The sequence below is a fragment of the Neoarius graeffei genome, chromosome 19 (assembly GCF_027579695.1).
Source record: "Neoarius graeffei isolate fNeoGra1 chromosome 19, fNeoGra1.pri, whole genome shotgun sequence".
Taxonomy (NCBI): domain Eukaryota; kingdom Metazoa; phylum Chordata; class Actinopteri; order Siluriformes; family Ariidae; genus Neoarius; species Neoarius graeffei.
In genome coordinates this window covers 23104966-23130149 of record NC_083587.1, presented here as the reverse complement: position 1 = coordinate 23130149, position 25184 = coordinate 23104966, and the positions used below count along the sequence as shown (strand labels likewise).

General features: G+C 43.2%; 1 protein-coding gene across 2 annotated transcripts in view; it reads left to right on the top strand.

The window, feature by feature from the left end:
* Positions 1 to 25184, top strand: part of oxsr1b (oxidative stress responsive kinase 1b) — a 157702-nt gene that overhangs the window by 103307 nt on the left and 29211 nt on the right. For both annotated transcript variants that reach the window (XM_060899877.1, XM_060899876.1), the window contains exons 4-5: positions 3721 to 3862; positions 22278 to 22333. In XM_060899877.1, coding sequence (XP_060755860.1) covers positions 3721 to 3862; positions 22278 to 22333 — 198 coding nt within the window. The remainder of the gene's footprint in view (positions 1 to 3720; positions 3863 to 22277; positions 22334 to 25184) is intronic.

Below are 25184 nucleotides of genomic sequence, written 5' to 3'. Positions count from 1 at the left end.
ATGAGAGGGGGTGTGGTCTAATGACATCAACACCCTATATCAGGTGTGCATAATTATTAGGCAACCTCTTTTCCTCTGGCAAAATGGGTCAGAAGAGAGATCTGACAGACTTTGAAAAATCTAAAATTGTGAGATGTCTTGCAGACGGATGCAGCACTCTTGAAATTGCGAAGATGTTGAAACGTGATCACCGAACAATCAAGCGTTTCATTGCAAATAGTCAACAGGGTCGAAAGAAGCGTGTGGGGAAAAAAAAGGTGCAAAATAACTGCACATGATCTGCGGAAAATCAAGCGTGAAGCTAACAAGCAGCCATTAGCATCCAGTTCTGCCATATTCCAGAGTTGCAACATTCCTGGAGTGTCAAAGAGTACAAGGTGTGCAATACTGAGGGACATGGCCAAGGTAAGGAAGGCTGAAAAACGACCACCACTGAGTAAGGCACACAAGATAAAACATCAAGACTGGGCCAAGAAATATCTTAAGACTGATTTTTCTAAGGTGCTGTGGTCTGATGAGATGAGAGTGACTCTTGATGAGCCAGATGAATGGGCCTGTGGCTGGATCAGTAATGGGCACAGAGCTCCACTCCGACTCAGACGCCAGCAAGGTGGAGGTGGAGTACTGCTATGGGCTGGTATCATCAAAGATGAGCTTGTTGGACCTTTTCGAGTTGAGGATGGACTCAAACTCAACTCCCAGACCTACTGCCAGTTCCTGGAAGAAACCTTCAAGCAGTGGTATAGGAAAAAGTCAGCATCTTTCAAGAAGAATATGATTTTCATGCAGGATAACGCTCCATCTCATGCGTCCAAATACTCCACTGCATGGCTAGCCAGTAAAGGTCTGAAAGGTGAAAAAAATAATGACATGGCCCCCTTGTTCACCTGACCTAAACCCCATAGAGAACCTATGGTCCATTATAAAACGTGAGGTCTACAAAGAGGGAAAACAGTACACCTCTCTGAACAGCGTCTGGGAGGCCGTGGTTGCTGCTGCACACAATGTTGGTCGTGAACAGATAAAGAAATTGACAGAATCTATGGATGGAAGGCTTTTGAGTGTCCTCATGAAGAAGGGTGGCTATATTGGTCACTAATTTTGTTTTTGTTTTGTGTTTGAATGTCAGATATGTTTATTTGCAAATCTGGAGGTGTCATATCAGTGTACCTGGTGAAAATAAATAAGTGAAATGGCTACACATTTGGTTTTTATTAAGTTGCCTAATAATTCTGCACAGTGAAAGTTACCTGAACACATACATATTCTCCTAAAATGGCCAAAACTAAAAACACCCCACTCTAACTTCCATACATATTCAGCTTTGATATTTATGAGTCTTTATGTTTGATTGAGAACATAGTTGTTGTTCAATAATAAAACTAATCCTCAAAAATACAACTTGCCTAATAATTCTGCACTCCGTGTAAATCGGAGATGGCTTCCTGCATCATTTCATAGATGGAAACCAGATAAAGGGTATGTTTTGGTAATTGTTGTCGATTGCACTTCAGATGAAGCGCTGGAATTTGTTTGCTTCCTGCGCATGTTCTTGACACCGAGCTGTACACTTAAAGGCCAAGACAAAGTGAAAGGGAATTGGCTAATATGATTGATCAAGAACCAATCATGCTAGCATGTCATGCTAGCCAATGTCTGCATTATCAAATCAAAGTATTGTCAAGGTTCAGAGGTTAAGGTTCTGGGCTAGTGATCAGAAGGTCATGAGTTTAAGCCCTAGCATGTCCAAGCTACCACTGTGGGGCCCTTGGGCAAGATCTTTAACCCTCCCTGCTCCAAGGGTGCCATTATCATGACCAAATCTGTGCTCTGTGCCCTGCTTCTTACCAAGCCGAGATGTGCAATCAGACTTTCTGTATGTGACGGTGAAGGCGGTCTTAAACACAGATGCAAATTTCACCCAGTTTTTATCCCCCGCTGGCCAAAAGGCCCGAAAGGGGATTATGTCATGGTGATTTCCGTCCCAGGAAGGGTGCTCACCTTCTGACATCAACTCCTCTCACGATTTTTGGAGGAATTTCATGAAACTTGGCAGGATTCTTTAAGTGTCGGTAGTACGCATATTGTTTTGTCCAATTCCGTCGCATTTTACCAGAGTTACAGCCCTTGATTAACAACCTTGTACTTTCACAATTTCATGAAGGTGTGTTTGCCTTCTGACATCGACTCCTCTTACGATTTTTGGACGAATCTCTCGAAGCTTGGTAAAAGGCCTTGTTCTATGACGGTAATACGCATATTGTGATTTAATTTCGTTTGTGAAAATTTGACGGAGTTTTGACCCTTGATTTAAATAACTTGTACTTTGACAATTTCATGAGGGTGTACGTTCTTCTGAAATCAACTCCTCTCGCAATTTGTGGAGGAATTTCACCAAACTTGGCAGAAGGCTTTGACAGTTATACTCGTATTGAAATTTTTGTTTAATTTGGGCAAATTTGACCAGAGTTACACCCTTGATTATTAACAAACTTGTACTTTGGCAATTTCATCAAGGTGTGCTTGCTTTCTGAAATCAACTTCCCTCACAATTTTTGGCGGAATTTTATGTAATTTGGCAAAAAGTTTTTATCCCCGCTGGCCAAAAGGCCCGAAGGGGGATGATGTCGTGGCAATGTCCGTCAGTCCGTCCCGGGAAGGGTATTCACCTTCTGAATCAACTCCTCTCACAATTTTTGGAGGAATTTCACGAAACTTGGCAGGATTTTTTGTTATATGTTGGTAATAGGCATATTGCAGTTTCGTTCAGTTGGATCACGTTTTACCAGAGTTATGGCCGAGTTACCAGCGGAGGATAGTGTGCTCTCAGAGCACTCTTGTCTCCCAATTTACCAATTCCCATCCACTGTCTGTCAATCAGGGAGCCTCAAGGCAAACATGTTCTTCCTCTGAGGCCTGTTACACCAGCTATGATATTGTTTTGAACTTGATCAGGGCAGCTGACAAAATCGCTAACTGCCCTCTTCTGCATCCCTGAGCCCACAGATGCCAGAGATTGGCTAGTGTTGCTCTGATTGACAGGGGAGAGAGAGGATGGCGCTCTCGCTCTATTCCTGGCGCTAGTGCTTACAGAACTTCGAAAGAAGCGACATGCTTTTATTATATTATGAACATGCCTGGAGTATCTTTAAGCTTCCGACCTTTTTCTTTTCTTCTTGATAGCTGAGAAAGGAAAACCTGAGTACACAAGAAGAAGCCTTTGTCACATGCACACTTCAAGCACAGTGAAATTCATCCTCTGCATTTAATCCATCTGAAGTAGTGAACACGCGTGCACACACCCAAAACAGTGGGCAGCCATACTAGGGCGCCCGGGGAGCATTCAGGGGTCAGGTACCTTGCTCAAGGGCACTTCAGCCCAAGGCCGCCCCACATTAACCTAACTGCACGTCTTTGGACTGTGGAGGAAACCCACGCAGACACGGGGAGAACATGCAAACTCCACACAGAAAGGCCCTCGCCAGCTGCTGGGTTCGAACCCAGAACCGCGAGGCGACTGTGCTAACCACTACACCACCGTGGACTTCAACACACGCATGACCTGTCGTTATGTGCAGGTGTTAAGCAAAGATGCTTATTGATGCTTTTTGACAAGGCAGAAAAACCACCAAGCTTTTGTCAAATTATAATTCCCGGTGCCTTCCAAGAATTTTTTTTTTGTTTTGGTGTCGTAATGTTTTTGTGTTCTTTGCTCATCAGGTTCTGTGCTGGACGTGATCAAGCACATCATCTCACGAGGCGAGCACAAAACCGGAGTGCTGGATGAGCCCAGTATAGCCACCATACTGAAAGAGGTTTTACAAGGGCTGGAGTACTTGCACAAAAATGGGCAGATTCACAGGTAAGGGGACACACACACAGTCTTAAGAGTCTCAAGAAAAGGTTCTGTCAAACATTAAGAAGACGGTTGACTTATTTCATATATTTATTCTGACCTTGTGACCAAGTCAATACAATAGCAGTTGAAGATAGAGATTGCTGATACACTTGTGAATGTATGGTATGCACATTCGGGGAAAGCTGCACATCAGCATGTTATTCATTATCATTTCTTAATCGCAGTTTTGCAAGGCTTGAGCTAATGTATTATTTGTAACCCAGTGACCCAATGCTTAACTCTACACACAGAGTCCAAACACATTGTACTCACTGTTGTGGAAGCTGAGCTCAAGTCTCGATATAACTTTCTGAAATGAGCAGCTCTGTATTATTCTGAGACTTGCTGACAGATGTGTTGACCTTAAAGGCAGTTCCAATTCATGCAAGACTACACCTTTTAACTCGGTGGTGGATAAATCAGTAACAACTCGTAGCTGAAATGTCTACTCATGACTTACGGAGTCATAAACACCACACGCCACATCAAAAATATATTACTTGTACTTACTTGTAGTCTGTATTAATATACTTGGCTAGCTGTCTAGCTCACCAGACGTTATTACAGTACATCAGTACATTAGCTACTCAACATGGAATGAATCACCTGATTCACAATCTTGGGTTCACGATTCGATCTTCCTATGATCTTTTTGGAAAAAAATTGCCCCCCCCCCCCCCCCCCCCCCCCAAAAAAAAGCAACAGTTTATTTTCCTATTCATCAACTTAAACACTTAAACATTCTTTTTGTTAAATAAAAAAGCTTTTTCATTTTCTTAATAACCAACAATAACTATTTAACCACATTTGGAAAGATTGTTATTATATGGCACGAGCTACTTCTGGTAAAATTGCGCGTTCCTTGGCGGGCAGAATTTTCTCGTAATGCCCGTGGGCGATTACGGACTTTCTTTCCAAGGCGCCAGATTTCAGTGTTGCAAAAAACAAAAAAAAGATTAAATGGAAATCAAAAACAGCCGAAAGACAAACAAGTCACAGGGTTATTCAAGAAATGAGCAATGAAGAGCGTTCAGAAACCACTAACCGCTATGACGTGACTGAAAGCAGCATCAAGCCTCGTTATAAGGACATCTATTTTAATCTTAGAAATAATTTTAAAAAAAACCCATATCTCCTTATTTACATCACTTGCTCAGTCTTTATGGGAAAATATCAGATGTGTCTTTTTGTACAGACCAAGATCTGATATTTTCCCGCAAAGACCTCACACTCAGTTAATAAAGTAGTTATTTACTAAAATATTCCTTTAATTAAAAAAAAATTTAACAGTAGACCTTTAATAAACTTTCAGCAGTCTGTAAAAAGAGAGCTCTGATTTCTTGTAAAATCTCTTTGTACAGTCAGTCGCACAACAGCTCTTTCACATTTTTAGATCTGTAATGTTTTTGTGGCATTAGAGCTGCATTACCTCCACCTATGGTGAAGTCATGTGTATTCCTGCTGTTTTACGTTATGATATCCTCTGTCTAAACTATGCATTTACAGCTAGGAAAATTTAAGATGACTCAGCATGATGATAATTGTGGTTCTTTTTATTTCGTTGATTTGAATCTTCATAAATTTTGTATTGCGAGTTATTGTTGTATGATATATCGTTACATGCCTGTGAGCTACTTTTTTTTTTCTTCTTTTTTAAAATAGCCTGCCGAGCAACCAAAAAATATACTGCACATTGGAACTTCAACTTGCTTTGTGGTATCGCTTATGAATTTTTGTAAAACATCACAAAAACGCTGCTTGCTTTTTTTCTATTCTTCAGCCATCCAGTTCTGCTGAGCCTCTAACCATTATAGCATCAGGTTTCCTGTTATTTTGGCTGAAAGAGTGGATTCTGATGTGGTCTTCCGTTGTTGTAGACCATGTGCCTCGAGATTCAGTATATTGTGTGTCCTGAGATGCTTTTCTGCTCAGCACAGTTGTCAAGAGTGGTTATTTGTGTTAAAGGAGATATGCAGAACCTTTATTTTTAAATACATTTCTGAGTGGATAGGATCTCCATCCTTGACTCTTGTATGCTGCATAAATGGGAATCTCATCTCGTTATCTGTAGCCGCTTTATCCTGTTCTACAGGGTCGCAGGCAAGCTGGAGCCTATCCCAGCTGACTATGGGCGAAAGGCGGGGTACAGAATAAAAAATATATATTTTTGAGAGTTAAAATCGACCGCAAAGTTGGCATTTGAGCTGCCCCGCTGAGCCAGCCAGCCCCGAGTGCGTGACGTCACTGTGGTAACCGGTTTTAAGGCCGAGGCCTTTGACAGCTGTAGACCAAAGCCAGACTCTGCAGGCGAGAGTGGTTGCAATGGCCTCTTCGTTTGGATTTATTGGAGATTCTTCGGATTCCTCAGATAGTAATGCATCTGACTGTGATAGTCCTGAAATTGGAGTGTGTGTGTACATGCTACTGCTATACACGTAGAACCATATCAGTTCGAACCGTCGGAAAGTGAATCCGATAGTAACACATCGACCACGGAGGCCCCCGCCTTACGAAATAAAGCCAGAGAACAAAGCCGTCTAGAGAATTGGATGGAATTGAGCTGACAGTCTCATGTGACTCATTAAAACAGGATGGGTGTTATAACTTGTGCAACATACATGTACATGCATGCATTTTCACTGATAAAACGTAAAAGGCGAATTAAATAATCAGATGAACTGAGACAATCACATTCTGAAGCAAATTAAATAATCTTATACTGGTAACTTAAACACACAATACAAGTTACATGTATTAATCTAGACGCAGGTAAACGGGCGTTATGTAACCAAATGAGAGTCGTATCTTACCTGTTTGTGTTCTCGCTTCTTGAAGGCCGAGCTTGTGGCCGATTGTTTTTGAACCAATCTGACGTTCAGTTCATCGTTCATTCACTTCTACGTAAGGGCGAGATATTTCTGCCGAGGCAAGCATATCCAGCGGAGAAATCTGACGACTGGTCCACTCATTCTCCATTTTCTCCATACTGAGTACTCCGCCATTACTGCTCGGCTCACATTCCGGGAGAACTGGTGCAACTGAACTTACTTTCCTTTTCCTGTAGTTTTCTTTTCTTTTAATTGTTGGTACTGCACCCTCTTTTAATACGGGCTTATAGCCAACACTCCTCAACAGATCAGAGGTCTTGTACAAGTCTTCAGTAAAATGTGCAGAGCAGAGGACAGACCATTTCATAGGCGCCCAATGTGCCCGTGAACTTCTCGCAAAACGCATCCAAATCTTTGCAGTTTGAACATACTTGGCCCATGAATGCAACATAAATCCACCTTCTGTCGTGTTGCTGCACCCACCAGCAACACATCTACGTGGCATGGCGATAAGTTAGCTCAAAATGGAGGATCGGAGTTGCAGTCAGCTCTGTGTTTTAGTATAGCGGAAATGGCGACGAGACCGATAGACTTCCTGCTGTGACGTCACAGATATCAAGGTCATTCACTCAGACCGCTACCTATATGAATCATTTTAATTGTAAAAATTACTATATTAGATTTATTGTTGGCGCTTAAAACTGTTCCTGTGCCATTCTTGAGGTCTCAAGGCATTTATAAACAAAGTGAGGCCACGGCTCTGCGTATATGCTTTCATGTCGTCACTCACTCAGCCTAATCCTCACCAAAAGTGTACATCAGTTCCATGTAATTTAAAGTGAGTTACACAAAGATGGTTTGACTTTGTATATCCAATCAGATTTGATCACATACTTGGGATTTTTTTTTTTTTAAATAAACATCCTGAATAAAACTGAAGCCTGTGCTTTCACTCAGGCTGAGGATCCAACTTGGGTCACTGGCATTGTGAGACAGATCACATTAATACTACATGAGTTTATCACATTCAGTCTACATACACTACTGTTCAAAAGTTTGGGGTCACCCAGACAATTTTGAGTTTTCCATGAAAAGTCACACTTTTATTTCCCACCATAAGTTGTAAAATGAATAGAAAATATAGTCAAGACATTTGTCTGGCCATTTTGAGCATTTAATCGACCCCACAAATGTGATGCTCCAGAAACTCAATCTGCTCAAAGGAAGGTCAGTTTTATAGCTTCTCTAAAGAGCTCAACTGTTTTCAGCTGTGCTAACATGATTGTACAAGGGTTTTCTAATCATCCATTAGCCTTCTGAGGCAATGAGCAAACACATTGTACCATTAGAACGCTGGAGTGAGAGTTGCTGGAAATGGGCCTCTATACACCTATGGAGATATTGCACCAAAAACCACACATTTGCAGCTAGAATAGTCATTTACCACATTAGCAATGTATAGAGTGGATTTCTGATTAGTTTAAAGTGATCTTCATTGAAAAGAACAGTGCTTTTCTTTCAAAAATAAGGACATTTCAAAGCGACCCCAAACTTTTGAACGGTAGTGTAATTAAAACCAGTAGGTCAGTAGAAACTTGAAGCTGACAGGAAGACTGCAGTAACTCGAGCCACTGCTTTGTACAATCGTGGTGAGCAGGAAAGCATCTCCCAATGCACAATACATTGAATCTTTTAAGTAGCCTCGAAAAAAATGGAATAAATAACGATGGTGTTTTCGTCTTCATAGACTTCATATCCGGCTTTAAGGGCCCGTTTACACAAGGATGCTGTCGGGTAAAAACGACTAAATATTTTATCGGAAGTGCCTTTTGTCTACACGGGGACGGCGTTTCCGAGGCTGGAAAACGGAAAAAATTGAAAACGCCTTCCAGAGTGGATAAGTTAAAAACAGCCCCCGTTGCATATCCGTCTAAACTACCCAATACGCGAAACTCTGCTCGGATCTGCTCACGTCGGGTACGCGTTTACGTCATAAATATGTCATATACTGTCCATGCCAGCCCGGGAAGTAAAAAAGTAAGAGCATGTCTGATTACATCGATCCAACGGACCTTCAAGCTGCTCTGGCAGCTTTAATAAACGTCCAGGAGTCCTTCGAACATCTATACCGAATCTGCACATATACCGTTAATGAACAGAGGCGGGTATAGTATGCTCTTACTTTTTTACTTGCTTTCTTTCTTACCATAGGCAGAGTAGTCAAAGTTTTCGCGGCGCAGATGTGCAGATCAGACAAGACGGAAGATCTTGCGCATGCGTGCAGACATAGCAGAGGTCTTTCACAGCACCACCTAGCTGCCTGGCATGCACATCCAGTTGAATTCCACACATTTATGCGTCACCGTATAGACGCAGATTTCCTCCTTGAAAACGGTCGTGTAGATGTGGAAAAAAGTGAGAACGAAAACGGACTTTTGCGTTTTTGTTTCGGACCGTCCCCGTGTAAAGTGGGCCTAAAAGGCTTGTTTTATCTTTCAGTGTTTTGCCATTATAAGAGAATATTATTTTTGATTTGTTTAGATGTTCACGATGTCATCAACACTATGAATCGTATTTTATTCACCAAGATTGTCAAAACACTCGTCTTTTAATTAGTGCATGTATTAGAAATAACAGGGTTTGATTTATGAAGCATGTGGAAGATGCATCTAGAAATGTATCGCACTGCCAGGTTTTTTTATTTTTTTTTCCTTCTCCTCCTTGCCACTAAAATAATTCATCTTGGACATCTGTGAACATTTCAGTAATAAAACCTATAACGGTGTACATGTATTAGGATACTCAGCCTTGGTGTCTCTCTGTCTGTCAGTCACACTGGTGTTTTCCTGTTACAGCACCACCTACTGATCCCCCCCCCCCCCCCCCCCCCCCTTCAAGAGCATCTAATTGGACCTCATTTAAATTCTCCCGCATTAATATTTATTGCGTTCTTTTCCTTACTTGTTTTCTGGGGCCTGTTAAAGCAGCCAGTGTCAATAATTCATGGCTCTTTAGCTTGGTTAAATACCTGCACCTTGCTACGGTAGTGTGTGGCTCAGAATTACAATCAGAAAGAAGCTCCTCAAATTGTCACATGAGGACAGGTAACGTTCCTGAAAGAGCAAAAAGGCCTGGAATTATTAATGTATGCGTTTGCCTGATTTTAAAACTTTAATTTAGTGCCGATTGAGCAATGTGAATGGACCACGTCCTGGAAGGCAATGCATCAAGAATACTAGAGGGGGTTAAAGGGGAACTGAAGGCAATTTTTTTTTTTAAAATCAAAATTCTATTTCTCATTTTATTAAATATCGGAATGCATTTTTGCTATTTTGTCACTGCTGTAGCGAGTTATGAGTATTTGATATATTACATAGCATATTTCAGTCCGTATGTCAAAGCGATGGCCGTAAACGAGATTCGCTGAGACCTGTGCGAGACATCGTAGGACGGAAGTAAAACATACAGCGGAAATCAAAGTGACCAACATCTGCCAACGGTGTCAAAAGACGCGCGCGCCCTCCTTCGAATGCTGACGTAATCAAGCCGGAAGTTTTGTTTGTTTTGATAGCAATCAGGAAAGTTTGAAAAAAGTAGGCAGTAATCGTCATTTAAACTCGTTTTTGTACAATATTTTGTTTGGAAAACAGTTTTCAAAATGGCGGCACTGACACCTGGCTGACACGTCACGTTTCGAAGTCTCGCGAAGATCGCGTGGATAAGCGACACCTGTGGTGGACCAAACGAACTAAATTTAACATGGCTAAAAACCAAACAGGCCGATAAGTATAATTTTTAATTGCAATTATTTGCCAATACGAGTCCCGATATAAGGTTACTAAAACCGAAAACATAATTGAATAACGCTTTAATTAAGAAATAAACCAAGTTTAAAAATAACTTCAGTTCTCCTTTAAATTAATATGTACTGTAAGCAAGGAACAGCTGGTATAAATGTGCTCGCAGGGCTAAGCATAAACTGTGTTTGTCAGTATAAGGGTTCATTTTTGCTCTTCAGAAATGTCTTAAAGCTCATAGGCAATGGTTTTAATTTTATGCACATTTGAAACTTTATATGTTAAACTCTCTGTAATTTTCTTCTGGTCCCAAGAAGTATTGTTAATAAGTAATAATTAAAATAAGTTAGCACGGATCGCGGCAAATTTCTGTTTGCCGATTTTCGTGACCACTCGGCGCGTGATGTCATTTAAGACGAGCAAACCACTTGAGTTGAGTCGACTTCCGTTTACTTACCTGGCCGTTCGGCTTGAGCACAGACGTGCGTTCGGGAATTTCCAAAGAAAAACCCCATGCCTTATTGTTTTGCAGTGAACTGTCACAACGGGACCGGTTCAGGAAGAAGTTTTTACCTTTTTCTGAGAGAGGAGAAGAGGGAGAGAATGTGGATTGGCTTTTTCTGAAAGAGGAGAAGAGGCGGAGCGAGAGGGTTGGCTTTTTCCGAAAGAGGAGACGAGGCGGAGCGAGCGGATTGTGTGCGTGAAGCCAGAGGGTTTTTTTTTTTTTTTTTCTGGATGAGGAGATGAGGCAGAGAGAGTGGATTGTGTGCGTGAAGCCAGAGGGTTGTTGTTTTCCGGAAGAGGAGACGAGGCAGAGAGAGTGGATTGTGTGCGTGAAGCCAGAGGGTTGTTGTTTTCCGGAAGAGGAGATGAGTCGGAGAGAGTGGATTGTGCGCGTGAAGCCAGAGGGTTGTTTTCTTTCTGGAAGAGGAGATGAGGCGGAGAGAGTGGATTGTGTGCGTGAAGCCAGAGGGTTGTTGTTTTCCGGAAGAGGAGATGAGGCAGAGAGAGTGGATTGTGTACGTGAAGCCAGAGGGTTGTTGTTTTTTCTGGAAGAGGAGACGAGGCGGATAGAGTGGATTGTGTGCCTGAAGCCAGAGGGTTGTTTTTTTTCTGGAAGAGGAGACGAGGCAGAGAGAGTGGATTGTGCGCGTGAAGCCAGAGGGTTGTTTTTTTTTTCTGGAAGAGTAGACGAGGCAGAGCGAGCAGATTGTGCACGTGAAGTCAGAGGGTTGTTGTTTTCCGGAAGAGGAGACGAGGTGGAGAGAGTAGATTGTGTGCGTGAAACAAAATCAAGCAGTCAAAGAAGAAACGGAGCAGCAACACCCAAGCAAAAAGAAGATTGGAGGTAAACATTTTTACTTTTGCTTGCAATTGACAAGTCAAGAATCCTGAGGAATCCTGAGGGATCCTGTACAATCATTGTGGAAATGAGACAAAGGGATATTTCTTCGCTTAGAGTCGGCTATAAATAGTATAATGCTGCGGATGGCAGGCTAATGTGGCCTACCGGCGCACTGTCCAGTAATCATTCCCTATATCCACTAGGGAGGGCAGTTTAATTATTCTTCACAAGGGCTCTTGTTTAGTATTACGACGAAAGTAGGAATTTATCATAACTACCAGGATAAATCGTTTGGGCGCGAGTCTTGTTGAGGTCCGGGGTCACCGCGATCAGAGTCGGCCGAGTTGCTGTCTGATTCCGAGGCTGCACGGTCAAACCAGTGAGCCACATTCACTGATTGCTTCGCAACAGCCATAGGTTCAAATACATATATGGTTTCACCTCTCGATATTCAATTTGGAGAGTTCCTACTTCAAAATCGCTATCGCTTTCAGACATTTTACACAACCTCTCACGACCAAAGTCTGTATACGTGTGCTTGGTTCGCAAGGAAACACAGAGCTGCTCCCAGTCTGTTTGGCTTAAATGACGTCACGAGGACGGCCCCCTGGCGGTAAAAGTGCGCACAAGTGAGATGTAAACAAACCTTCGGAACTTGCGCAAAACAGTATATATTAACTTTTTTATTCAATTTTAGGGTGCAAATTAGACACCAGGAAGATTGAATTTGCTTTTTGGGTCGTTCTTCTAGACAATAAAGTTGATATTCTGCATTTCACCTCCAACCCTTGCCTATGACCTTTAAGGTCTCCGAAGGACCGGTGTCCTGTTCTGGGTGTATTTTCACTTTTTGTGAATAGTTTTGTGCTCAAGTTATTGTTTTAGATTAGAACTCAGACCTGCATCCAGTATGTGACTGTGTGCGCATGTACACAGTGATTCTGGTGTCGTATGAATAGGTTGTTCTCTTGAAGTCACATGTTCAGAGCAATGGAGTGTGTGGAAAAACTAAAGCAAGACCTTTCAGGTCTTGGGTCATGGTCTTTTGAAGAACGAGGACTGCTGCATTGAGTCACAAGTGCAAACAGGAATACGTAATTTGTCCTGTATTTGCCCTCTAAGCCGGATCATATGAACGACAAAGAGGAGTGGTGAGCTAAAGTAGCTCTGGGAGTCGGAAGGGATCACATGATGCTCACTTTCGATCCTGGAGAACGCAATTAGAGGCATTGGCTCAAAACAGGCTGGGGGGTTGGGTTTTTTTTTTTTTTTTAAACCGTGTGCATAATGAGAGCAAGGATTTTGCTTCATCCTTTATTTTCCACAGCACACCGCAGCAGGAGCTTCCAAGTGACCAACTCGTTTTCGCCCTCTAGCAGCTACTTGATGAGTTTCTCACTTCAGGCTGAACAGCTTCACAGGGCACTCTAATTACTTGCACATGGTTCACAGCTTCGCATTCATTTTTGTTGCTTCCACTCAAATGGATCATTTTAAACAGCTTACGTGTGTCACTTGGGAGCAGCGAAAGTACATCGTGCCTTTTAGAGAAGGTTGAGAATGCATTAGCGCCTCTCTCTCGTCAGGTCTCATGGTGGCAGTGATTGGTTTGTGCCGTCTCAGTTTGATGCTTCTAGAGTAACATGATGGCACAGGAACCTCCGAGACGTTCCTTTGTATTCCTCCGTCCAGCAGGACAATATCAGAAGGTCACTTTAAGGTCAAGAGAGATCTGTTGCTTATAATACAGTACTGTGCAAAAGTCTTAGGCACACTATTTATTTTTTCATACAAACTTTATAGATTTCTTTTTTATGACTTCTACATTATCAACTCAGTACAAAACATTTTTGAGTCCAAACGTTCTTTTTTTTTTTTTCCCAGCACAAAATTAAATGTTAGAGGAAAAAAAAAGTTTGTCTCTGAGCAGCGTATTACATAAGAGAGCACTTTTCAGACGAAAAAAGAAAACATAATGAAGGCTACTGTATGGAAGCCGCGAGAGGCCCTTCATATCTTTTTTTTTATTCACCTTGTTATCCCGAGATAACAGCATAAATAATTAATTCAGGATGTCGAGAAAACAACACAACTAATTCGAGATCTCGAGAAAACAAAACAATTATTCCGTGATCTCAAGAAAGCAAGACAATTATTTTATGATCTCGAGAAAACAGCTGAGATTTCTAGCAGAGCTGAGACGAAGCCGGGCCAGTCTTCTGCGGAGGTGCCGCAGACTAATTTTGAAATTATCCCTTATTAAAAGACTTAATGCAATCTCTCCCTGTGTCAACCCCTGATCAAAATATTGCCTTATTAGGTGATCGATTATTCCAGACATTCTAATGACCAAAGTTGCGTCTATACAGAATGAGAAATAGCCCCAAAGTCAGCATATCACAAGTCTCTTGGCGCACCTGAATGAACCATTTCTCAGCTGTTTACTCGAGATCACGGAATAATTGTTTTGTTTTCTCGAGATCTCGAAATAACGATTTTGTTTTCTCGAGATCTCAAATTAGTTGTGTTGTTTTCTCGAGATCCTGAATTAATTATGTCGTTATCTCGGGATAACAAGGTGAATAAAAAAAAAAAGGATTATATGAAGGGCCTCTCTCGGCTTCCGTACTACTGGGTTTTGGTGCAAAATTAAGAAGCATTATTTAATGCTATAATTAATTATGGCTTTATTGCTTACTTTTTTCTAAAACGTTGAAACATTTTTTTTAGCCATTTTTGGTCTTTACATGTGCCAAAGACTTCTGCACAGAGTACTGTACGTCTTGATGATTTCGTAACATGGTTCTAGTTGCATGATGAATCTGTAAACATGTTTGTCCCCTAAAAATGAGAACTCTGTGTATTCAGTACCTTTAACCATTATTTCATGGTTTTGGCTCAAAGTTTAATATCGGTACTACTTTAGAGGGACAAAACATGCCTTACTGCACAAATAAAAATGCCCTACAAGCTGCATCATAAGAAATGACGTTGGAATAATATTTATTTGTGATATTTGCTTGTTTCTTGGAGCATTTACACAACGTAGTCTTTGGGAAAGTTTAGTTAGTTCAGAACGATGTTCGTATACTACTGACTGTGTAAATGTACTGTATGGGTAAGACGATTCCCATACGTCAACCTTGATTGACCAGCTACAAATTGTGTAATTAGCGATGAGTTACTGCGCTTTTTGATCGGATAGCCCAAAGGTTGCGCAAAAAAAAAAAACCCAACCCAAAACGTTCTTTACTTAAGTAGAAGTACAGATGCTTGTGTTTATTTAAAAAAAAAAATACTCTGATAAAAGTGGAAACGTGTTTACTCAAGTAAAAGTACAAAAGTCCAGGCTGCGGAATGTAGTGAAGGGATAAAAGACAAAAGTAGCCCTTTGTGGTTTCTGTGCAAAGCTCACTGATCCTCACTTAATATTAACGTAAATAAAATATAAGAATGCACTATAATAATGTAAATTTATGGGGTCGGTGTGTGGGGAAAATATTGATGATAAATAATTTCAACTGGTATCGTGCCTTTCTCACACCCAAGGTTGCTTTGCAATTAATTAAAAAAAAAAAGTCCAGCGAAAAGAGGGTCAGGATGCAATTCCAGTGGTGTAGCTGCCCACAATCCCACCAAAACGCGCACTAAGGTATGTCCCGCACAGCCACCACGATGCCACCCAGAACACTGTTCCAAGCACAGAAGCACCGCCGCACAGAGCGCTGGACCACCCCGATGTTAAAACGAGCAACGAGCACAGGCATCACCCACAGTGGACCAGGGCCTGAAGGGAACCGACAGCCAAAACTGGGTTTGGAGCTTCACCACATCCAGCAGACAAAACATTCAACCAAAAAAACGAGCATCAAACTCCACAAACAAAGGGAAAAAATCAAAAGCTTTGGTGAGAAGCGGCAGCCAAAATGCTCACAACATACTCGCAACCGGAAACACAATATTACAACAGGATTCATAAATGATGCCGAACGTGTGGGCGTCGTTCACTGTTTTACATCACAGTTGCCACGCCCTTGCCATGCCATTTTGACCTTTTTAAAGGAAAGCATGTGGTGTTGTTTTTTTTTGTACGTAAAAGCTTTTAAGTCAGTATCGAGTTTGTAAAAATATTACTGTGATCTGAATGAATCCATTTTAGACTTCAGGTGATGATGGTCAGTTTATCACTGTGTAGGAGGACGGTAAAGCTCAGGCTGAATTAGTGTTAGCCTACAGACCGGTCCGACACCTTTCAATGGCTTCTTTTTAAAAAATATACACTCAAAAGTTTGGGGTCGCTTTGAAATGTCCTTATTTTTGAAAGAAAAGCACTGTTCTTTTCAATGAAGATCACTTTAAACTAATCAGAAATGCACTCTATACATTGCTAATGTGGTAAATGACTATTCTAGCTGCAAATGTCTGGTTTTTGGTGCAATATCTCCATAGGTGTATAGAGGCCCATTTCCAGCAACTCTCACTCCAGTGTTCTAATGGTACAATGTGTTTGCTCATTGCCTCAGAAGGCTAATGGATGATTAGAAAACCCTTGTACAATCATGTTAGCACAGCTGAAAACAGTTGAGCTCTTTAGAGAAGCTATAAAACTGACCTTCCTTTGAGCAGATTGAGTTTCTGGAGCATCACATTTGTGGGGTCGATTAAATGCTCAAAATGGCCAGAAAAATGTCTCGACTATATTTTCTATTCATTTTACAACTTATGGTGGTAAATAAAGGTGTGACTTTTCATGGAAAACACAAAATTGTCTGGGTGACCCCAAACTTTTGAACGGTAGTGTATAAAAGAAGGCTTCTCTTTTCTGGTAAATAATAAGGCCCTGTCCACACAGCAATGGATTCAGGTGAATCTGATAAAATTGTTTATCGTTTCGGCCTGGCGTCCACACGGCACCGGCGTTTTGGGTGCCCCAAAACGAAATCTTTTGAGAACGGGTTCCAGAGTAAAAAAATCTGGCAACGGCGAAGTCGTCTGGATGAGTAGAACGGATTTGTTTACGATGACGTCACAACCACATGTGCTTCACGCCGGGTAGAAGTGTAACGAACTCGATGCGAGTTGTCAACAAATCCTATAACTTGGTTCATGAAACGCGCTTACAAAATATTTTCACTGTGAATATTTGTGTAATGGTGCAAAGTGAGAGAGAGAATAGCCCTTAGGGCAGAGTCAATCCTGCCAGCAAAAATAGGGAAAAAAAGGAGCGATCTCACCTCTTCAGATGTTGGTTTAAGTCCGACAATACATTCCTCAAAAAGGGCGTAGAAGAACAAAGTAATCCATCAACGTGTAGCATTCAATTTATTCCGGACCATTAAAGAATTCTGGAGGATATCAGGATGTTGGCGTACCGGCTTCCATCTACCCCCATTCATTCCTCTTTCCGCGTCTCCATTCAAAAAGTGAGCACGTGATTTAAAGGGACTATATCCATAGGATAGGGAGTGAGAAAGTGTGTGCGTGTGACAGTGACAGGGATAGTCACTGTGCGCATGCGCAGTTATGCGCATGCGTCTACTTCTATTGTTCTGGTGTCTCCGATGGAACCGTCTTACAGCGCACGTAGAGGTGTGGCATGTGTATTGCATCGTTTTCAGCAAGCGTTGCGTTGCCATATGAACCTGATATTTTACTGATCCGTTGCCCATGTGGACGCGATATTAAAAAAAAAAAAAATCTTGGTCATGTGGATGCAGCCTAAGTCTCCGAATCTTTGTGCTCCCATAGCAGCCCCACCGTCCTCTTGAAAACCTGGTACTTTGGCTTTTCACTCACATGGAACGAGCTCTTAATTGAGATCAGCTTATTTTATGTTTCGAAGCTTTGTTGCTGGTCTGGTACACACACACACACACACACACACACACACACACACACACACACACACAGGATGAGACACACTGAGCCAAGTCAGTAGTGATTCAGCGTCACACAGCTGCAGTACAGAACAGTTAAACTGCAGAATCGTACACGTTATACTGCATCCACATGGCAAACTCTCTGCATTCTCAGTGAAGGTGGGCCTCCGGGTTCCGTTTAGCGTCATGCGTTTGATTGAATTTGCGCTTGGAGGCCAAAAAGTATTCAAAATTGTCGAAACTTGTGACAATTCTACGAAAAAATTTCATGTACAATTCCACCCTGTGAGCACATTGCATATGTCTGTGTGTAGGACTGGTGCTAATTCGTTGTTTAGTCATCTGTGTTTATTATTCCTACGAGAAGAGATAACAGCCCAGTTTTGACGTTGACTATTAAAAAAAAAAGTGAGAGAGAGAAATGCTTCCTTTCTCATGCACTGTTTTCCAGTGATGTTTCACATTATTTCAATGAGAAATCCAACACAGAATAATTAGAGGAGACGACCAAGGCAGGACAGGATTTTCCCGAATGCAGAGCAGCTGTGCGACGCAGAGACTCGACTCGGCTGGTTAGTAATTTACGAGATGGATAAGAAGCAGAAGAGAACGACTGGGTGTTAAACTCTTTAAGCAGCTTTGACAGCATCCAAAGATCTATGATGGAGATGTTGATGGAGCAGTGAGAGTGTCTTCAGCAAGATGAACTGCTCCATTAGGCTGCGTACAGCACCAGCTTCCCCAGGGACCTTCTGGAGATGCACAGCGATGTCACTAGACTTAATCCACTGTGTGAGAGAGAGAGAATATATGTTCCTGCACTGCAGGGGGTCAGACTGCAGTACAGACCAGTTATGGTGCTTGTGCTGAACCCGAAGGCCATAACCACATTCTTGGGGACGGGTTCTGGGTATTTACGGTCCTGTGTGTTTGCCCTGTATGTAGTCTTGTGTACTGTGGGCACCACGGTCCATTTTGTTCCAATATATACGAGCTATATAGAGAAATGACAGGAAAAGCCCACATGACCTGTATTTTTGTACTGTCTTTTCGTCGTCTGTCCGTGTGTCTGTCTTTTCGTCTGTCTGCGTGCATCTCTTTTTGCGTCGTCTGTCCGCGTGCATCTCTTTTTGCGTCATCTGTCCGCGTGCGTCTCTTTTTATGTCGTCTGTCCGCGTGCGTCTCTTTTTGCGTCGTCTGTCCGCGTGTCTCTCTTTTTGCATCGTCTGTCCGTGTGCATCTCTTTTTGCGTCGTCTGTCTGCGTGCGTCTCTCTTTGTGTTGTCTGTCCGTGTGCGTCTCTCTTTTTGTGGTGTCTGTCCGTGTGCGTCTCTCTTTTTGTGGTGTCTGTCCGTGTGCGTCTCTCTTTTTGTGGTGTCTGTCCGCGTGCGTCTCTCTTTTTGTGGTGTCTGTCCGCGTGCGTCTCTCTTTTTGTGGTGTCTGTCCGCGTGCGTCTCTCTTTTTGTGGTGTCTGTCCGCGTGCGTCTCTTTTTGTGGTGTCGTCTCTGTCCGCGTGCGTCTCTCTTTTTGTGGTGTCGTCTCTGTCTGCGTGCGTCTCTCTTTTTGTGGTGTCGTCTCTGTCCGCGTGCGTCTCTCTTTTTGTGGTGTCGTCTCTGTCCGCGTGCGTCTCTCTTTTTGTGGTGTCGTCTCTGTCCGCGTGCGTCTCTCTTTTTGTGTCGTCTGTCTGCGTGCGTCTCTCTTTTTGCGTCGTCTGTCCGCGTGCGTCTCTCTTTTTGTGGTGTCGTCTCTGTCCGCGTGCGTCTCTCTCTTTGTGGTGTCGTCTCTGTCCGCGTGCGTCTCTCTTTTTGCGTCGTCTGTCCGCGTGCGGCTCTCTCTTTGCGTCGTCTGTCCGCGTGCGTCTCTCTTTGCGTCGTCTGTCCGCGTGCGTCTCTCTCTTTTTGTCGTCTGTCCGCGTGCATCTCTTTTTGTCTGTCCACGTGCATCTCTTTTTGTCGTCTGTCCGCGTGCGTCTCTCTTTTTGTCGTCTGTCCGCGTGCGTCTCTCTTTTTGTCGTCTGTCCGCGTGCATCTCTTTTTGTCGTCTGTCCGCGTGCGTCTCTTTTTGCGTCGTCTGTCCGCGTGCGTCTCTCTTTGCGTCGTCTGTCCGCGTGCGTCTCTCTTTGCGTCGTCTGTCCGCGTGCGTCTCTCTTTGCGTCGTCTGTCCGCGTGCGTCTCTCTTTGCGTCGTCTGTCCGCGTGCGTCTCTCTTTGCGTCGTCTGTCCGCGTGCGTCTCTCTTTGCGTCGTCTGTCCGCGTGCGTCTCTCTTTGCGTCGTCTGTCCGCGTGCGTCTCTCTTTGCGTCGTCTGTCCGCGTGCGTCTCTCTTTGCGTCGTCTGTCCGCGTGCGTCTCTCTTTGCGTCGTCTGTCCGCGTGCGTCTCTCTTTGCGTCGTCTGTCCGCGTGCGTCTCTCTTTGCGTCGTCTGTCCGCGTGCGTCTCTCTTTGCGTCGTCTGTCCGCGTGCGTCTCTCTTTGCGTCGTCTGTCCGCGTGCGTCTCTCTCTTTGCGTCGTCTGTCCGCGTGCGCGTCTCTCTTTGCGTCGTCTGTCCGCGTGCGCCTCTCTCTTTGCGTCGTCTGTCCGCGTGCGTCTCTCTCTTTGCGTCGTCTGTCCGCGTGCGTCTCTCTCTTTGCGTCGTCTGTCCGCGTGCGCCTCTCTCTTTGCGTCGTCTGTCCGCGTGCGCCTCTCTCTTTGCGTCGTCTGTCCGCGTGCGTCTCTCTCTTTGCGTCGTCTGTCCGCGTGCGTCTCTCTCTTTGCGTCGTCTGTCCGCGTGCGTCTCTCTCTTTGCGTCGTCTGTCCGCGTGCGTCTCTCTCTTTGCGTCGTCTGTCCGCGTGCGTCTCTCTCTTTGCGTCGTCTGTCCGCGTGCGTCTCTCTCTTTGCGTCGTCTGTCCGCGTGCGCCTCTCTCTTTGCGTCGTCTGTCCGCGTGCGCGTCTCTCTTTGCGTCGTCTGTCCGCGTGCGTCTCTCTCTTTGCGTCGTCTGTCCGCGTGCGTCTCTCTCTTTGCGTCGTCTGTCCGCGTGCGTCTGTCTTTGGGTCGTCTGTCCTCGTGCGTCTCTCTTTGGGTCGTCTGTCCGCGTGCGTCTCTTTTTGCATCGTCTGTCAGCGTGCGTCTCTCTTTTTGCGTCGTCTGTCCGCGTGCGTCTCTCTCTTTGTGTCGTCTGTCCTAATCTATTACAGTCTATGTAATCTGGAGCCTTGAAGAGATGGTAGTTCATGGGCATGTCGCAGGTTTCTTCAATATCAATCATTGTGAGTTGTTCTCTTTCTCTACTCCACCAGTCTCTGATTTGTGTGCGCGCACTAAACATATTATAGTTATGTGCCTCTGGAGAGCAGAACTGGACACTGATATTGCCCATTTTATGATGGGTCTGCATGACTTGCCTGAACACCTTGAAAAAATATTTCCTGTGCTGCCCCCACTCGGACACTATGGGCGAGGAAATCAGACAGCCTCTGAAAGGCTAACGTATTCATGTACTCAACCCTTTCACTGGTCTGACCTTTGATTATCAGTGAGGAGTCGGTCCTGCTGGATTGAAAGGCAGCTAAATTAAATTGCGCTGTTATGAGGAAAAAGGTGATGTAAAGTGCTGTATATTCCAGAGTTCCTCAGAGGAGTGGGTGGTGGATTAATACAGCCGAGATCACTGTACTGAAACATCTTTCCTGATGTGCCAATCTACCCCTCACACTTTCTTATCTTCCCAGTGTGGTCTTGTCATAGGTTCAATATGTTGTCTGTTCTGAGACGTTTTTCTGCTCACCACTGTTGTAACGAGTGGTTTTGTGTTACTGTAGCCTTTGTGTCTGCTCTAACCGGTCTTCTTTCTATTAAACACTCAGGCTACAATGTTAAAGCTTCCATTTAGTAATAAACCGGCCCGGGGGGGGGGAGGCAGCACGCAGTGAGGCATTTAGTCGTAAATGCTTCAGCGTGGGAGTAAATTGAACAGAATTTGACTTTCAGTCAGCTGGAGGTTCATCAGGCGGTCTCGACATACAGATGTTTCACCATTTTTTTTTTTTTTTTATTTTTTATTTTCCTGCTCGTCTTCCCAAAATGGTCCTTTGAACTGAGGTGACCTCCAGCAACAGCCTTTGTCGGGAGTCTGTCACCATGACTACAGCTGGCAGGACAGTCCAGCTTGTATTATAGCATCACCACATGCGTGCATAACTGTCCTTTGCTGAATGAGCTCCTTGCCCGCAGTGATGGACCCAGAATTAATCCTTAGTTACAAAACAATGAACCGAAATCCATCCAGTATTTTGTCTTCGACGTTTTATGGAATGAAAAATAATTTTCTAGCAATATTTAAGTGATTAAACAGTGTGAAAAGTGTGACACACACGACCACTTCGTCTAAAATAAGGAAAATGTCCATGCCTAAATTTTGCATATTCTAGATTGTAACGCCAACGACGTTTTCTGACTGAGGAGTTTGTATGCAAGCATTACATTTCACCATGAACATTTAAAAAAAAAAAAAAGTGTGTTAAACTGTGTGCCTGCTGTGTTTGTGTGTGTTGGCAGGGATCTGAAGGCTGGAAACATCCTGCTGGGGGAAGACGGCTCTGTTCAGATCGCAGGTACCGTACGTCCCACAGCGCGCACGTTCCCATGATTCCACGTCACTGGATTTTCTAATTGAGTGTCGCTCTTCAGTCCGCTTCGCATCATTTAGCAGAGCTCAAAGCACTCTAGGTTTGAATGATTTGCTCAGATCAAACACGCACGTCCTTGATCGTCGTTATGTTCTGCTCGCTCCCTGCTTTAGAAAACCAAGCTATAATTTGTAAAGGTCCAGTTACATAACCCTAATGGCATCCAAACATCTGGATAAGCAGCTAACATGACTGAAGGATGACAACAGTATTAACCCTTGAATCATTAAAGCTCAGTTCATGGTTAGTTCGGAGTCGCTACGGAGTGTGTGGAGAAACATCTGTTTGTTTGGAGTTTGACGCAAAGGGAGGAGAGAATATTTCCCCAAACATCCGTGTTTATTTGTTTGAAACTGTGTGCTAATCTGGAAAGGCTGTCCTTTGCGATGTCTCGAGCCCTGGAGTTATGCTCTCTTGCGATGAGCTGCCAAAAGAGAGAAATCATTTACATCAAGGAAATATCCATATCGGCTCTGCTACAAGCTCGAGTGGTGTAGGTTTAGCACATGTGGTGCACTTTAATTAGCTTTTCAAGCTTTACAGGGTGCTTATTAAGATCCAGTTATTTTTAAAGGTACACATTAATCCTGGAAGATACACACTCAGTGAGCGAAAGGTCCAGGTGTGTACATACAGTGGTGTGAAAAGGTGTTTGCCCCCTTCCTGATTTTTTTTTTTTTTTTTTGCATGTTTGTCACACTTAGACTACGTTCAGACTGCACCCTGAAACGACCCATATCTGATTTTTTTTGCCCATATGCGACCTGTATCCGATTTGTTATTGACAATCTGAACGACACAGATCTGATTTTTCCACATGCGATCCAGGCCGCTTGGATATGTGGTCCTAAATCCGATGCATATCCGTTATTTTCACATGCGACTGCAGTCTGACCGGACAGGTCGCATTCATGCGACCTACACGTCATCAACAAGAGACAAACGTCACTATTCTGCGTTGGCTAATCCCGCCTCTTTGGTGGAAAACAACAACATTTGTACAGTTTTCAGAATTTAAATAGACTTTTATAGAATTGATCAAGCTAATGGTGGATTTGGTAGGGACCTGGATGTTGATCTGTTAGCCTGATTAAATAAAACAGTTTCTATAACTGATTTATAACTTAAACCATCCTGTACCACATCTCCAGGTCTCGCCTCATCTCCATCGCAAACTGCACTGGTGTTTCTGCACCTTGAGCCAGCGCTGAGAGAAGTTGCAGAATTCAGCTGGCTATAAACAATCTAAATATTTATAAAAATGTAGAAAAAGTTTATTAATATGATGAAATAAATATGTGCAAATTATTAAGCCTGAATTAAGAGTTTGGTAATACAGCGGCCGTATCCCAAACGACTGCCTACTGAAGCTCGAGTGCACTATATAGAGTTTAAAAATCCATTACTTCCTAGTAACATGTAGTGCACTTATATAGAAATTAGAGAGACATTTAGGAGTCAACCCTCGTTACCAGGCTACACGTTTTCATTTCAGTTCAGAAACAAAAACACACATGAGACCTCACACTTTAACACTAACCAGATAATTAAACAAACAAACAAAAAAAGAAATCATTAAACTTGAAGAGTGCGCTTTTTTTTGTTTACGTATTAGGTAGATGTGCTTATTACGTGTCAATTTGCGCATGCGGGACACTTTTGGGTCGTTTTCCGTTCATATTGGAGATCGCATACAAGTCTCATATGTGAACGGTAATGTGAACGGCCTAACAAAAAAATCGGATTTCACAACAAATCGGATACGGGTCGTTTCAGGTTGCAGTCTGAACGTAGTGTTAAATGTTCCAGATCATCAAACAAATTTAAATATTAGACAAAGATAACACAAACACAAAATGCAGTTTTTAAATGGTTTTTATTATTAAGGAAAAATTCCAAACCTCCATGACCCTGTGTGAAAAAGTGATTGCCCCCTACCCCCATTAAAATATAAATTAACTGTGGTTTATCACATCTTTGGAAAGCTGAGTTCAATTTCTCTAGCCACACCCAGGCCTGATTACTACCACGCCTGTTCTCAATCAAGAAATCACTTAAATAGGACCTGCCTGACAAAGTGAAGTAGACCAAAAGATCCTCAAAAGCTAGACATCATGCTGCGATCCAAAGAAATTCAGGAACAAATGAGAAACAAAGTAATTTGAGATCTATCAGTCGGGAAAAGGTTATAAAGCCATTTCTAAAGCTTTGGGACTCCAGCGAATCACAGCGAGAGCCGTTATCCACAAATGGCGACAACGTGGAACAGTGGTGAACCTTCCCAGGAGTGGCCGGCCGACCAAAATTACCCCAAGAGTGCAGCGACGACTCATCCAAGAGGTCATGAAAGACCCCACAACAACATCCAAAGAACTGCAGGCCTCACTTGCTTCAGTTAAGGTCAGTGTTCATGACTCCACCATAAGGAAGAGACTGGGCAAAAATGGCCTGCATGGCAGAGTTCCAAGACGAAAACCACGGCTGAGCAAAAAGAACATAAAGGCTCGTCTCAGTTTTGCCAGAAAACATCTTGATGATCCCCAAGACTTTTGGGAATTACTCTGTGGACTGACGAGACAAAAGTTGAACTTTTTGGAAGGTGTGTGTCCCATTACATCTAGTAACACAGCATTTCTGAAAAGGAACATCAACAACAGTAAAATGTGGTGGTGGTGGTAGTGCGATGGTCTGGGGCTGTTTTGCTGCTTCAGGACCTGGAAGACTTGCTGTGCTAAATGGAACCATGAATTCTGCTGTCTACTAAAAAATCCTGAAG